Raw genomic sequence first — 16079 nt, 5'->3', positions numbered from 1 at the left:
CGACTGGATGAAGCCCTTGCTGCTCGGAACAAACTTTATGAAGCAAGTCAGTAGCATCATCTGGAGATTTGTGACATGAAGTGCCAGATTAAGAACCTTGAGGAAGAAAGATCAAAGCTTCAAGAAGAAAATTCCAGGCTTTTAAAGCAATTGCAGACTACCCAAACCTGTAAGCACTCGATCTTTTGTCCTGATTTTGCTTTGTCATATCAATATCTGAGATATCTTCCCATCAGGTTCTCCGGAAAACCATACTCGACTAATAGCAGCAGCTCAAGCTCTTGTGGATGTGGTTGATACTGAAGAAGAGTCGTCAAGTAGCAAGTCCTTGGTGGAGCATTTGGAAGAAGCTCCCCAGAAAATTTTTGACGTTATGACGGCTACTTCCAAGAATTCTCTAACCCACATGATAGGAGTTGTCAAGTCATACTTGTCTCAGCTTAATTTAGCTCCGATAGCTAAAGGAATAGCTCCCAGTTGCTCTGATGAGAAATTCCGAGAGTATTGTAAGGAATCAGAAGTGATTGCGGAGGAAATTCTGAAGAACATGGCAGAGTAGACTGATTGTAACAACTCTTATAATCTTCAGTGAGCTCTTGTCGTTGTTCATATCTTGTATCATGTTGGTGTGTCTTCAGAAGCATAATCTGATACCGTAGAATAAGTATGAACTAGTCGATCAATCGAGTAGAATATCCGCATGGAGTAATCCTTAAAGTTAATCAGTTAGGATGAGTCCCGTCGGACTATCCAAATAGAAAAAACTTGTAAAGATACCCATAAACTACTCGATCAGGCGAGTAGTGTGTCCTTACCAAGGGCTGAAGTAATCCGTAAGACAAAACTGTCAGGTACGAACCCCGTCGGGTTGCCCAAGATGTAAATGCCATAGGGATATCCAAGGCTTACTCGAACAAGGCGAATAAGGTGTCCTTTAACCAAGGACTTTAGTAATCCTTAAGGCAAAACTGTTAGGTACGAACCCCGTCGGGTTGTCCAAGACATAAATGCTAGATATATATCCAAAACTTACTCGAGCGAGGCGAGTAAGGTGTCTAACTTGTAGACTGGAGTAGCTACTAAGATTGACCTGTTAGGACGAACCCCGTCGGGTTGCCCAAGATGGACAAAATGTAATAGTATCCATAACGTACTCGAGCGAGCGAGTAGCTTTGCATTGACAGCAATGCTGGAGTTCCTCATAGTTGACCTATTAGGATGAACTCCGTCGAGTTATCTAAGATGGACAACTAGTAAAGGTATCCATTCACCTTCTCGAGCTAGGCGAGTAGGTTGTGCCCTTTAAGGGAAAGGATGCGGCTTGTGTAGTTGTTCTGATGGAAAACTGTGTAAGCTTATTCCGGACTGGTGATGTTGTCAGATTGCTTTTAATTTAGTCGATGTGTCAATAAGGATCCTCACTTTATTAAAGAAATCAACTGACACCACTAGTCTGCTTGGATCAAGGATAAAACTTGCGCAAGTGCTCAATATTCCAGGAATTCAGTGCCTCATTGCCATCTGCATCAGTGATTCTGTATGAACCTGGTCTTGTAACCTTAGTTACGGTGAAGGAACCTTCCCATCTGGAATTTAACTTGTGCAGTCCTGTCTCATCTTAAATCCGGCGAAGTACTAGATCTCCAATGTTGAAGGATTTTTGCTGGACGTTGCGGTCATGATAGCGTCTGACTCCTTGAAGATATCTAGCCGATTGAGTTAAGGCGTTGAATCTGGCCTCTTCAACTGAATCTAACTCCAGTTGTCGAGCTTCATCTGCTTCTCCTTCTTGATAGGCTTCTACTGTAGGGGATCTCCACAAGATATAGTATAGCCTCTGACCCATAGGTAAGGAAGAAAGGAGATTATCCAGTTGCTTTGCTAGACTGGGTTCGCAGCCCCCAGACTACATGAGGTAATTCTTGAATCCATTTGCCGCCTTTCTTGGTGTTGGCGTCGTAGAGTCTTTTCTTCAAGCCGTCGAGTACTAAACCATTGATGCGCCCAACTTGACCGTTTGCCCGAGGATGAGCCACGGAGGCATATTTGACCTCGATGCAGGAGTTGTCACAGAAATCCCAAAAAAATTGTGATGTGAAGTTGGAGCCAAGATCTGTAATAATGGTGTGAGGAAAACCAAACCGATGGATAATGTCGGATATGAAGTCCACTGCTCTATCTGATGAGATCTTGACAATGGCTTGTACTCGATCCACTTGGTAAACTTGTCGACTGCTACCAGCACATGATTGAATCCTCCTGGAGCGACGGTTAATAGTCCGATCATGTCCAAACTCCAACAGGCGAATGGCCATGATGGAGGGATTGTTATCAAGTTGTGTGCCGGGATGTGAGTCTTCTTGCCAAAGAATTGGCAGCCAGGGCACCGTCTGACCAAGTCTTCTGCGTCCGAAACAGCTGTTGGCCAGAAGAATCCAGACCTATACGCCTTGCCGACTAGTGTCCTTGATGCAGCGTGATTGCCGCAAACTCCTTCGTGTATTTCTCAGAGGATGTCTTTGCCTTCTTCAAGGGTAACACACTTCATGAGGATGCCTGAAGCAGAGTGTTTGTATAGGTTGTCGCCGATGAGGATGAAACCCTTGCTGCGCCTGGTGATGCGGGCAGCTTCAGCGCTTTTAGGATCAACATGTGGTGGAACCTTGAATTCCTTGATGAAGTCGATAAACTGAGTCTACCAATCTTCGTCAATCATCAGCACTTCTCTGACTGTGGTCGGGGCCTCCGTGTCAGTGTCTTGTTGACTTTGTTCCTTGACTGATGAGTGGTGAAGTTCATGGACAAAAACTCCTGGTGGGACAGCTGCTCGAGTGGACCCAAGTTTGGAGAGGACATCAGCTCCCATATTGTTGTTGCGATCCACGTGGTGGATTTCCAATCCTGAGAACTTGTTTTTGAGCTTACTGATTTCTGCAATGTATGCATCCATTGTATCCTTGTTGATGTCCCATTCTTTATTGACTTGTTGAACGACGAGTAGAGAATCGCCGTAGACAAGTAGTCGCTTGATGCCGAGAGATACTGCTAGTCGGAGGCCGTGTAGCAATGCCTCGTATTCAGCTTCATTGTTGGAGACCTTGAACAAGATTTGGAACACATACTTCAATTGTTCTCTCTTGGGGGAGATGAACAAAACTCCTGCGCCGTCTCCATCGATCTTGAGTGAGCCATCGAAGTACATCACCCAATGCTCTGGAATGCTCTGGGGTGCTGGAATTTGATTTTCCCGCCATTCTGCCAAGAAGTCAAATAGTGCATGTGACTTGATTGTTGTTCTTGGCTTGAAGTTGATTTCCAAAGCTCCCAGTTCAACTGCCCACTTTGAGATATGTCCAGTGGCATCCCGATTGTAGAGTATATCCCCCAATAGAAAGTCAGTTATGACTGAGATCTTGTATTCGTTGAAGTAATGCCAGAGCTTCCTGGAGGTGATTAGAATTCCATACAGAAGTTTCTGAATTGATGGATATCTAACCTTTGATTTAGAGAGTACTTCGCTGATGAAATAGACTGGTCTCTGAACACCGTAAGCGTAGTCTTCCTCCGGGCGTTCGACTACTATTGCCGTACTGACTACATGGGTAGTCGCAGCAATGTAGAGGAGTAATTCCTCACCGGGTAGTGGGGCTGTTAGAATCGGTGGTGACTGGAGATGATGCTTGAGATTCTCGAGTACTTCCGTGGCTTCTATAGTCCACTCGAATTTATCTTGTCGCTTTAGGAGTTTGAAGAAGGGTAATCCCCGTTCGCCAAGTCTGGACAAGAATCGATTCAAGGCTGCCATGCAGCCTGTAAGCTTCTGAACGTCCTTGATGGTAGCTGGAGTGTCCATGGCCATGATGGCATTGATCTTCTCTGGATTAGACTCAATTCCTCGGTTACTGATGATAAATCCGAGTAGTTTTCCAAAGGGTACACCAAAGACGCACTTGGTTGGGTTGAGCTTCCAGCGGAATTTTCGGAGACTGTTGAAGGTCTCTTCCAGGTCAGTAATGACTTGATCCTGGGTCTTCGTTTTGATAACAATGTCGTCAACATAGGCTTCAACCTTGAGATGTAGCTGATCGGAGAAGCACAGCTGTATCGCACGCTAGTAGGTAGCGCCAGCGTTCTTCAACCCGAAGGACATGGTCTTGTAGGCGTATGCCCCGTAAGGGGTGATGAAGGCCGTCTTAATTTGGTCTTCTTCTTTCAGGACGATTTGATGATATCCTGAGTGTCGGTGTCCTGACCCGGCAGTCCGGACCCAACTAGTAATACTGCTATGTGTTTCCTCATCCCAGATGTTGATGCAAGAGGCAACACAGTAACACACGGGGTTATCCTGGTTCCGACCGCGGGGCCGTACGTCCAGCAAGGTGGTGTGCGAGGGCATTATATTATCTTGCACCGGAGGGGCCTGTAGTAGGGGGTACAGGCGAGGCGAGAGAGGGAGGGAGGCTCCCAAATCTCTGCTAGAGAAGGAGTTGATTGATGTGAGTGCCAATATCGAAGGCTCAGCGGTGCTGAGTGTTGCATACTATCGAATGGTCTGACCGCGACCCCCTTAAAGGAAGCCCGCCTGCTCCTTTTATAGACACAAGGAGGGACGGTGTACACGCGCAGGGGATCGTGGAAGTCGTCGTCTTTCCCCCGAATCGCGGAGGTGCAGTGGTCGAGCACTGTGGGAAGTACACTGTGGGGCATGGCGTCGGGCGTGGCAGTCGTCCTGAGCATAGTCCTCGGCCTTGCGGAGATCGCGCCGGTGTCCTGACAGCCCCAGCAGGCGGCGTGGTCGTCGCTGTAGGGTGTACCGTCTTCCAAATGTGGCGTGGCGGTGTTCCGTGGGCCCTACAGGCCAGGGTCTTGCATATATATGTGCGCCAACGGTAGTGGGGCACGTGGCGGTCCCGGGCCCCCCCTGGGCGGAGTGCTAGCGCGTGCGCTAAGGGGGTCCGGGAGTCACGTGGAGGTCCCGGACCCCTTGAGGGGGGAGGTCCGGGCCTCCGGCTGCTAGTGCTGAGCATCCCTCCTTGGGGGACACGTGGCGATGCCGGATCCCTTCCCGAGTAAGGGACGGGGCCGGGGCCGTTGTGTGGTGAGGTGGAGTCCGGACAGCAGGAGTTGGCAGAATAGTAACGGGAGCTGTGCCGAGCACGTCTCGTACCGCGTCGCGGGTTCCCACAGTGTTGCCACAGCGTCCGGCATGGCGGAGCAGTGACCGGAGTTGGCGGACGGGACTCCGGTCACAGCCACTGTGGGGAATGGCGGCCTGATGCCGTCTGTCCTGGGCGCTATGGAGGAGTGGTTGGCATTTAATGCCTCCGTACGACGGGCCGGTGAGCGGAAGGGCCGTTTGTCTTTTTCGTCGAGGGGTGGCCTCGAGCGAGACGGAGATGATTCGCCCTGCTCGAGGGTAGGTTCGCTACCCTCGAGCGAGGCGAAGACGATTCGCCTCCCCGAGGGTAGGCTCGCTACCCTCGAGCGAGGTGGAGACGCGGGGCACGGTCTAGGGTCTCGATGGGAGCCCTCGAGCGAGGCGGAGATCACCCCGCGGGTCCGAGAAGGGTGCGGATGGGCCGCGTGCTGGGCTTCTTTGAGTCATTTCCTTTCTTCCAGATTGGAAGGAGGCCGTAGGCCTTCGTGGGCTCAGTTGCCTAATATGTGGGTTATTTTAGTACCCCGATTAGGGTGGCCCTAACCGTGGTCCCCGACACTGAGTAGCAGTCGAGGAAGGATAACATGACACATCCTGTTGTTGAGTCGATTATTTGATCAATGCGTGGTAGCCCGAAAGAATCCTTTGGGCAGTGCTTGTTTAGATCGGTGTAGTCGACACACATCCTCCACTCGTTATTGTTCTTCTTCTGGACGAGCACAGGGTTGGCCGACCAATCAGGATGGTAGACTTCCTTGATAAACACAGCTGCGAGTAGTTTTACCAGCTCTTTCTTGATGGCTTCTCACTTGTCCGGTGAGAACCGCCGTAACCGTTGCTTTTTTGGTGTTGCTTTAGGGTAGACCTTCAAGGCATGCTCGATCAACTCCTTGGGCACCCCTGGCATATCCGCTGGTTTCCACGCGAATACATCTCGGTTGGCCCTAAGGAAGTTGACGAGCTCGAGTTCCTATTTATCACCCAGTCCTACTCCGATGATGGCTGTTTTGGAGTCGTCTCCCTCTTGTAGCTGGATAGTCTTGGTGCCCACACCATTGGTTGGTTTAACCGATGATTGGCTTGGCTTCTTGGAAGGCATCGACTCCTTGAGTGAGAGTTCTTTAGCAGCAGCAAATATTTCACTGACAGAGCTAGGAACCCGGATAGTAGAAGCATGATCTATTGCTTCCTTGTCGCACTCGAAGGACTTGAGGAGGTCTTCCCGTAGTGAAAGGACTCTTGTGTTGCCTGGCATTTTGAGGAGCAGGTAGATATAGTGCGGCACTGCCATGAACTTGGCTAGTGTAGATCTTCCCAAGATAGCATGATAAGAGGACTCGAAGTCGGCTACTTCGAATTTGATGTACTCTGTCTGGAAGTTCTGTTTTGTACCAAATGTGACTGGGAGGGTAACCAAGCCAATTGGAGTAGAGGAATTTCTGGGGACGATGCCGTAGAACGGAGCCTTGCTTGGAGTAAGCAGACTCATATAGTTGAGGCCCATCTTTACCAGTGTGCTTGCAAAGATCAGGTTGAGCCCACTTTCGTCGTCGATGAGTACTCGAGTAAGCTTGGAGCCCTGAACGACTGGATCAAGTACTAGCAGGAACTTTCCAGGTTTAGAGCAGCTGGTCCACTGATCCTCCCTGGAGAAGGTAATGGGGACCTCGCTATATTTGAGTGGCCTCTGAATTGCTGGTTCGACTGAGAGGATCTCTCTGAGTAGGAGCTTCTGAGTTCGCTTGGAGAAGCTAGAATCTCCTCGAAATATGACGTTGACGACATTTTGCTGCTATTGGAAACCATCACGGTCTTTCTTGTCGTCTTCATCATCTTTATCTTGTTCTTTCTTTGGAGCAGTTGTAGGTGGCGACTAGAAGGTTGCGCAGGATCGTACACTCCCACATCGAGTGGTTGCTCTTAGGGTGGATTGGACATCTTTTGTTGTGAAGTATCTTGTCGAACTGGTCCTGCGGTTTGTCGCCCTTCTTACCACGCGTTGTGCGATCCATAGTGCCAACAGTGTCGTCGGGCTTACGCTTACGCGTAGGATCCCGCTGGATGCTGGGCCCTCCACGGTTGTTGTGGGGCTTCCCATTATTGTCGTTGTTGCGGCGGGGAAAGCGACTGCGTTCTTGCTCCTCTTCATCTGCCTAGCACTGCATCATGTCACGTAGATCTACCACCGTTTTGGGCCGATTACGCCCAAAGTCGCGGTATAGTGACTGGACGGTGATGCCGCTCTGGAAGTAGTCGATGACGTCGGCGGCGGCGACGTTGGGGATGGTGGCTCTTGTGTCGAAGAAGCGCTTGACGTAGGATCTGATCGACTCGCCTTGCTCCTGCTTGATCATGGATAGGACGTGACGAGTAGCTACTCGATGTAGCGACCCTTGGAAGTTGTCGACGAACGCCTTCTTGAGGTCCTCCCACGAGTGGATTGACTCGCGCGCCAAGCTTTCGAGCCACATGAGGGGTGCGGGCTCCATGGTCATCAGGAAGTAGAGGACCTTGGTGTTGGTGTCTCCCCCTATAACACTAATAGCGGTCGAGTATAAATGTAACCATTGAGCAGGGTCTTGCTTACCGTCGTACTTTTGGATGTTCATAGGCTTGAAATCCTTCGAGTACTCAATGTTGTCGAAATCCTTGCTCAGGGCTTGGAAGCGGTCGGAGTTGTCCGCAGGTTGCGCTCTGCGTCTTGTGTTGATGATGTCCCGTGCGTCCACAATGGAATCGGCTACTTCTTCCCTGTTGTTCCCACGGTTGTTGTTGTAGCAGTTTGGCTGAGGGCCAGGAGCTTGATTTGCTTGTGGTTGGCCACCTCTAGGGCGGTGACTACTCGCAGCTTCCTGATCCTCTTGGTTTCTTCGGTTCTGCTGTTCCTGCTGCTGTTGACGCTGGTGGCCTCCGGGGGTACGACTTGCTTGAGGTATTGCTGTTGCGGTAGCCCTTGATCGCGTACCGTGAAGCGAGGACAGGGGGTTCTGTCTCTCGAGTTGTTCAACAACATTTTTGGTGAGATTTATGACTCGTTCCAACTCGGTATTCTGGGGCATCGTCATGAGTCACAGGGTTGCTTCTGTCATTGCGGCGATTGGTGTTCTGAAGATGGGATCCGCAGCATTGTTGAATTCGTTGTTGAGGTTGCGTGGCGGGAGATGAGCACGTTCGGCCGCACGAGTCCTGCACACTTCTTTGCGTTGATTCCTTTCCTTGCGGGCTGTACGAGTGACTTCGTCTACATCAGCTGGAGCGTCTTGGGTCAGGTTGTCTGCTGAGATCTGATCCAAGGCTTCGTTTGGATCATGGTGGCTTGGAGCACCTCCGGGATGGATGATTACCGGAACCAAACGCTCGTGAGAGAAGCTTTTCCAGGTCTGATTCATAATCAGCTAGGACAGTTCCACCGGAGCTAGTTTCCCTCTCGGTTTCGAGGGGAGTGCCATGTTGAAACGGGAGATCATCAATGCTGGCGACTTCTCGCAGGTTATCGAGTAGTTCTGCGAGGGTATGACCTCGGCAAGATTTGAGTTGCATCTTAGCCAGCGCATTGGTGATGAAATCCAGGCTGTCTTGAGGTGACTCGACTAGATCTGGGTAAACATCGAAAATGGGTGCCTCCCGGCTAGCGGTGGCTGATTAGTTTTTGACGTGAAGTAGGCGATCCAAGCTATTTTCATAGGAGGATCTAATCATCTGTTTGTAAACAGACGATGAATTGCGCAAACCAAAGACGAGTTGCGCGATAAGAGTCCCAATCCGAGTGGATTTCGGTTTGAGATCAATCTGAGTCCGAGTAGAACTCGAGTTGTTTTCGAGTTTTGGCTCGATCTCCTTGGCAAGGTCGGGAAGCAACATAACGACGCGGTCATGAGATTTGGCGAGCTTGTTGGAGTCTTCCGACGTGGAGCTCTTCGGCGTGGGAGAGTTGGTTAAGTGGCTATCGAAGCCGCATGAACCATTGGCGACGCAGACCCACGAACCGAAGATGAAGGTGGTGCCTCCGGGAGGCGTCATGGTGCTGAAAGCGAAAGTGGCCATCGAACTCACCGATGAACTCGCCGAGTCCCCTAACTGGCACGCCAGCTATCGGTGTTTACCACCAAGCCTGCTAGGGATACCCTTAGCAGTAGGGTTTGTAGGTAGGGATCGATGGCTCTGGAACTCGATGGGGCAAGGAACACAAAGATTTAGATAGGTTTGGGCCGCAAGTTGCGTAATACCCTACGTCATGTGTGGTGGTTTGTATTGCCTTAGGTGTAGATGTCTTTTGAGGGGATCCCTGCCCGCCCTTATATATATCCGGGGGACAGGGTTACATGGAAAGTCCTAGCTGAGTACAGTTGGAGTCCTTCTACAACACGATCGGGTAGTTTCCTTGTACTGCAGCTAGTTCTACGACTATTCGGGTAGTTACAAAAAGAGGTAAGATACATCCATGAGTTATCCCTTGCTCTAGAACATTCTATGCCTGTAAGCAGTCCCGCTGCCCCGGGTCTGACACAACGCACTTGCTCGGTCTCTCGTGGCCTGGAGCCGCCGCCTGCTCGTCTCTCTTCCAAATCCCAACCCTAAGCTCTCTTGTCCTCTCCTGAACTCTCTCGTCGCTACTGTTGAGAGAGGCGGAAAAGGAGGCGCCCGTCCCCGCCGGTGGGGCCGGCGGTCTTCTCCGCCTCCGATGGCTTGAGGGCCATCGCGAGGTGGCGGAGACCGCCTGGCCCTTGCCGGCTGGTGGTCTAGGTCGTAGGTTTAGTCCTAGGTTATCTAGGTTTGGGTTTCCAGGCGACGGCGCCGAGACGGCGGCGGCGACGGCGCATCGGAATAAGTCCTCCTGGACTCTTCCCCGTCTCGTCGGCGTTTCGCTCCGGCGCCGGCGGCGAGGCCATGGAGGAGGGGCGTCACGTGTGATGCCCCTGTACAGGAGTCTGTCGACGGGGCCGCCGGTCTTCGTCTGCCAAGGTGTGGTTACAGCTTCGGGTGTTGTGGTTGCCAGGTGGGTGGATTGAGTTCGGCTTCCCTGCGGCGGAGCTTGTCGTCGTCGGCGAATCATGATCCGAGACCAGGGGTGCTTGGGGCGTGGCCCCGGCCGAAGGACGACCAGCGATGGCTCCATCTCGTCGGTGGCGACGAGTGTTTTCTGCGGCTCCTCTCAAAGCGTCTGCATCTGCGCGATGAGGCTCCCCTGGATCTACAGGTGGGTGGCGGTGGCCGGCGTCGGCGGTCCCCGGCGGTGGGGATTTCTGGCGGATTCGGTCTCCATAGGGTCCAGGGACCTAATTGCAATTTCTTGTTTTCTTCCCGGCCGCTTGGGCGCGCGGCGCAGAGTCCCGGCAGCTCGCCCGCTCGGCGTCCAGGAAGCAAGCAAAGGCGCAAGCACCAAGCAAGATCACGGGAGCAGAAAAGAATTAGCCGGCAGCAAGCAAAGGAAAAGGCAGCAAGCCAGCAAGGAAAGGTTATTTTCTCAATTTGATTCTACCTCCCCATACCCCATTCCCCAATAGGTCGTCTTGCGATGCACATTTATACTATTAGTATGTACATTAGTTTCAGTGCTTGAGCACTTAGATAAGTGACCCTAGGTGTGAAAAATTGCGAGCTCCGCCACTGATCTTGTGTACTTGTACTGCTGCCTGTTGGTTCGTACTCGTTACTTCTTTCTCTTTCACTCTATTCCACGATTCAATTGTATTGTTTCTGAATTTAGACATTGAGTGATTAATTGAATAATTGGTGCATCCATTTGTATTGTTGTTGTGTGCTATCAGAATATTTATCTATGAAGAATACCTGCAAAAAAAATAGCCATGAAGATTGGAAAAATTGCTGTACTTTTTCAGAAACACGAAGCAAAGGCAAAGAAGATTTGCTTCTTCTTCCCTACATGCACCTATTTTGGCTTCAGTTGATGGGTATGGGCTATCTGTTACTTCACTTGTGAATGCTGGTAGTGGTACAGGTTCAAACCAAACTCCATTTGTGTGTGATGGTGGTGCAGGTTCAGCACTTTGAAATTTTAGCTAGATCTACCCTACTTTCAATTCCTGGGTCTGCCAACGAGCCTAGCTAGTACCACTATTGGCTTGACCCCAACATCAAATCCATGGCCAAAATGTCCAATATAGGCAGCATGTGTAGTAGTAAACACAAGGTGAGACAAAGAGTATGTCTACCTGGCCTTTTAGGAGTTGCTAAATTTCATTTCATTTGCCTAAAAATGTAACAACTTTCTGGTGATGATTGCAAAACTTAAAATCAGTGTCCGACACATTGAAGAAGAACATCTACAGCAATAAGAATAGCATAAGAGTTGCAAATACATATATTATACCTCATTTTCCGTTCATCTGCAACATCGAAGAGTAATAAATGCAAACATCAGAGATTAACATCTGCACATCAAATTCGCTTAAAAAACATATATGCACATCAAAGCTTTGAAAAGAGAGCATGTTGTATTGGGCTGCCGGGCGAACCATTATTGGGCCACGACCCCAGAGTCCAACTGGCCCTCCTACGCTCGTACTCCCTGATTAGGCCACGACGGTGAACCGTCGCCGGGAATTGGGGAGCGACGAAACGGCGGCGGGAAGGAGGCGGAGGCGGCGGCGACCAGCGGGTGAGCACAGACAGGCAAGCACCGCCGCCGACGTCGACACGCTGCAGACGGCCGTGCGTGCAGGTTCAACCCTCCAACCGAACTTGCCTCGGAGGTAAGGGGTGAATCGGATTGATGTTTTGTCTCATCGTTTGGTTACTTCAGGACTCGGTAAGAATTTCTCCTCTTATTGGAACTCTTGAGGGGTAAGGTAGCCGATCAATCAGGAATGCTATGGGGATCGCACGGTGCTGGGCGTGTGATGTGTCTCGGTCCATGTAGGCAAGGTGTTCGACGATATGCCTCCGAGGTGAATGCTTGCGTTGTTTTGGTAAACTGGCCAGATGAAATCAACACGCCTCCTCTTCTCCTTGATCTTCTCTGTTTCTGCAAAATGGATGCAAGATTTCGTGGAGAAGCTTTGATGTGCTTTTTTTTTTGCGGCCACTTGCTAGCTTTCCTGTCCTGAATACCCTAGTTCTGAAGGCTTGGCCCTTGTATTTGCTTCCCGTTACAGTTTTTTTTTGCGTTTTAGCAGGCACGGTCTTATCATTTTGTATCAGTTCACTGTCACGAATCTCGTATGCTAACTGATATCCTTTCCTTGTTGGTGTGCGTGTTGATCCAGCACGGTGTTCAGCTAAACAAGTTGCAGCAGCAGTAAGCAGGAATCGAGATGAAGTTCAGAGTTGTCTGCAGGAAGCTGTACGACTACGTGCGCTACGACCTCAAGGAGATCGCCTTCCCGTCATCGCTGCCGGACCCTCCTCACATCAAGAAGCGGCCTAAGCTCACGTGGCACGACCGCTGGTGCATCTTCAAGGAGGCCACCCGGCTGTACGGCGCGTCCTGGGTCAGGGACATTGGCCCCGACCTCAGGCCCAACGACTACAAGAAGGCGGCAGAAGATGACGAGGAGGAGCAGTCCAATGGCAGGCCCGGCTCTGGCAATGGCAAGAAGGGGAAGAGCAGCGAGCCCAGCGTGCTGGAGGACCTCGCAGTGGCGGCGAGGGGCGGCGCGGAGACGCTGAAGCCCGCGCTGAAGCGCATTTACATGGCCCGCGCCTCCACGTACACGGACGCGATGAAGAATTTCGTGGAGACGTATCAGGAGGGGCTCAAGGACCAGCTGCAGGAGAAGGCTGCTGATGGGGATGGTGGCCGTCAGCAACCGCAGCAGGGCGATGAGGCAACAACGAAATGGCCACCGCCACCACCTTCGTCATGATCATCATCGGCGGCTTATCCCTGCAGATGATCGGTGCGATACTGCCATCCTAAGTTCTGCTTACACTTGCACTTGCAGCAGGGCCTTGCATTTGTTGTGCGATCCGCAGGTGTGATGGTACTTGCGGCCATAATAGTGTATCGCTTGAGCAAGGATCCCTCCAGTTTCAGCTGGCTTATCATGCTGTCTAATTCTGCAAATCTGCTAGGTGATGCTAACAAGCACACCCATGCGAGCAAGCACTGGCTTTGGCTTTGCTCCCTTATCTTTGAAGGGTACTCCCTATTTATCCAACTATAAGTCGCTTAGGAGATTTTGAGATGGATTGAGAAAATAGATGCATAGTCATTGCTTAATTGCTAGCTCGATATGAAAGCAATCGCTGTTCGCTTGGAGTTGCAGCAGGCGACAGAGGTCGGGAGGGACTCGAAACATTATGCACACAGATGCACAAGTATCCGTAACCGGTGCCTGTTCTCCAACAGCGTTAGGTGTGTCCAACATGGACTTTTCTCCTGCAACATAATTGGTCCTAAAATTGCTAAAGTGCTTATATAATGGGCGAGAGCTTACTTGGCAAATCAAGGTAAGCGATGTTTTTATCTCCTTGTTTATGCAAATCCCCATAGCGTGCTCCTACACAGGCCAATAGTTTAGAATAATGCATAGAGCTTCCTTTGTACTATTTTCACACACAAGGATTTCTGTAAACACAACGGAAACAGAACACTTAGGTATGCAAGTGGGGTATCCAATAATATTTTTTGGGCCCACTAATTAATTACAGTGGCATGCCACTTTAATTCATTTCTCCTTCCAAATTATTTACGCAAAATGCCCTTCTAATTTATTTTATCAGCATTTTGGGTCGATCCAATGACCCAAAAATTATACAACTTGCATCCCTAGGAACACTGCAACACACACTAGGGTAGAGATGGGAAGCATCCAAATTGGACAGCATGTTAATGAAGTATTGTTAATCATATAGCAAAAATAATCGAGACTGCGTGCAAAACTGACCTCTAAATGTAGTCTGAACAAAATCTACGACTAAATTACCCACGCAACCTCAAAATTACTAATAATACAATCACAGTGCACTAATTTTGTGATGACGATGCCATTATCATCTGCAAGGCCCAGGTGGCAGATCGGGGGCGTCTATTCCCCGCATATGCGAGCGGGGAACGACGCGTCGCAGAGCTCGCCCCTGCCTTCCTCCGCTTTCCTCGGCTCCAGCGGCCTCCGCCGCCACCGCCCTCCCACCGCCGCCGTCTTCTCCTCGCCCCCGTCGCCGGCCACCAGCCATCGGAGATCCTGCCCAGCCCGGCCGGAGCGCCTTGCCCTCCGCTGGCCGAACCGCCGGGCCGCCGCCGCCCCCAGCCCTCTCATCTAGGTCCGACGGCCATGGAGCCCGACCCAGCAACCCAAAACCCTAAAGCTCCGCCGCCTCCCGCCACCACTCGGCCGCCGGCGACCTCGCCAGCGGCCACTCCCCCACCAACCACCCCGGACCCCTTCCAGTAACCCGGCGGCTGCCACTATCGCGAGGAGGAAGAAGCACAGTGTAAGGGCCCACCTGCAGCGACGCCGTCCTGTAGGTAAACGGGTAGGCTACGCTAGCACCACTACCGCATATACCCAAGACGCTTGCGAGTAGAAGATCATAGATCATTACCACTAGACGCGCAGCGCAGCGGAAGAAGTCGCGCGTCGATGTAGAGGAAGTAGTCGACCACGTCCCACGAACCGAGCTCCTCGTACTTGATCCCAGCAGCCGATCAGCGCAGCAGTCGCAGCAGCGCCTCCACGGAGTCCACACGTACGGGGATGAAACGCCGGGCGTCGGTGTGCTAGCACCGCACGCACGGCAAGGGCGGCGGCCGAGAGAGAGAGGGAGGGGCGGCGGCTAGGGAGGTGGCGCAGCTCAGGGTTTCAAGATCCATAATCACTAAAATTCTAGTGAGCTTTAGCATCACGGCTAGAAAAGTAGTGATACAGATAAGTAACAAATTACTAATCACATCTCTATGCGACTCTTGTTTGTTGGGTGGCATCCAATGCCCCGGCCCCAACCCTATGCCTTAAAGCCCAAAACTGTAGCTTTGCTGAGTAAACCAATACTATGCTTGTGAATGTCCGACATCCACCCTATACAAAAGTGATAGCTGAGGGTACTCTACTTTGGTAAACCTACCACACAACGATCAAAATTTATAGGTGCAGCTATTGGTAAAAGGCATCAAAAACTCAACCTTTTCTGAGGGAAGCTATTCTATCATGATTAAAGCATCCACCATATGTAAAAGCATGAAAGAATAGTATGACAGGAAAATAAACATCACAGGTATATAATCATATTATATTGTGAATAGTATGGCCTCTTGCATCACAATTGGCTCCATCGCCATGGCTCCAAGGTGACCTCCATTGCCATCCGTCTTGTCTTGTGGTGATCATCATCGCCATCATGATTGAAGCCTCCATGAAAAGATACTAAGCTACTACATCTAATAGCTAGTGAAATAATTACATGAGGATTCAAACATCACGAGTCGACACGCAGGTCGTTATACAATAATGGTGCAACCTCAACCCGGTTGTGTTAACTTGCGACACGCAGGCCGCACAAATCATCACATACATCATCACATGACATTGAGGCCATACCATTCACATCACACCCTACAAAAACAAGTTAGGCGTACGACGTGTTCTACCAAAGTAGCGCTTGGGAAGCCGCTACAGCGAGAAAGCAACGGCGGTCCCGCTGGGCGGGGGGGGGGGGGGGGTCGAGGGGGGAGCCGCCCCCCGCGGGTCTCAGGGCAGCGCCCTGAAAACCTCACGGAATTACACATATCGCATCTATGGAATCCCTATGAAAATCTCATCAGAGTGATCGCATCACCTCAAATCCGAGCCATTCATAATGCCTCGATTTTCACTAGGTCAATCACCTTGACCGTGCAATCTTTGCACTTGAGAAGACTGCATCTACACATGACCTCGATCTGTTGGTTCAATCTGCTGACTATGCACACAGTTAGTCCCGATCGATGGTGATTCCAGCCGGTTGGGACATGTCGTATGCA

The 16079-nt window shown here is 50.8% G+C and overlaps 1 protein-coding gene across 2 annotated transcripts; it reads left to right on the top strand.

Moving 5' to 3' along the window:
- Nucleotides 1–11625: 11625 nt before the first annotated feature.
- LOC120676537 lies at nucleotides 11626–13301 on the top strand. Of its 2 annotated transcripts, none has more exons than XM_039957864.1 (2): nucleotides 11626–11871; nucleotides 12385–13301. In XM_039957864.1, the coding sequence occupies exon 2, from the start codon at nucleotides 12433–12435 to the stop codon at nucleotides 12982–12984; it is 552 nt and encodes a 183-aa protein (XP_039813798.1). In that variant the 5' UTR covers nucleotides 11626–11871; nucleotides 12385–12432; the 3' UTR covers nucleotides 12985–13301. The 2 variants fall into 2 exon arrangements, with proteins under 2 accessions (XP_039813798.1, XP_039813799.1); XM_039957865.1 differs by lacking the exon at nucleotides 11626–11871 and adding an exon at nucleotides 11879–12066.
- The last annotated feature ends 2778 nt before the right edge of the window (nucleotides 13302–16079 follow it).

Source organism: Panicum virgatum, chromosome 5N (assembly GCF_016808335.1).
Source record: "Panicum virgatum strain AP13 chromosome 5N, P.virgatum_v5, whole genome shotgun sequence".
Taxonomy (NCBI): domain Eukaryota; kingdom Viridiplantae; phylum Streptophyta; class Magnoliopsida; order Poales; family Poaceae; genus Panicum; species Panicum virgatum.
The sequence above is the reverse complement of the archived record's forward strand: the minus strand, read 5'-3'. Positions and strand labels throughout refer to the sequence as shown.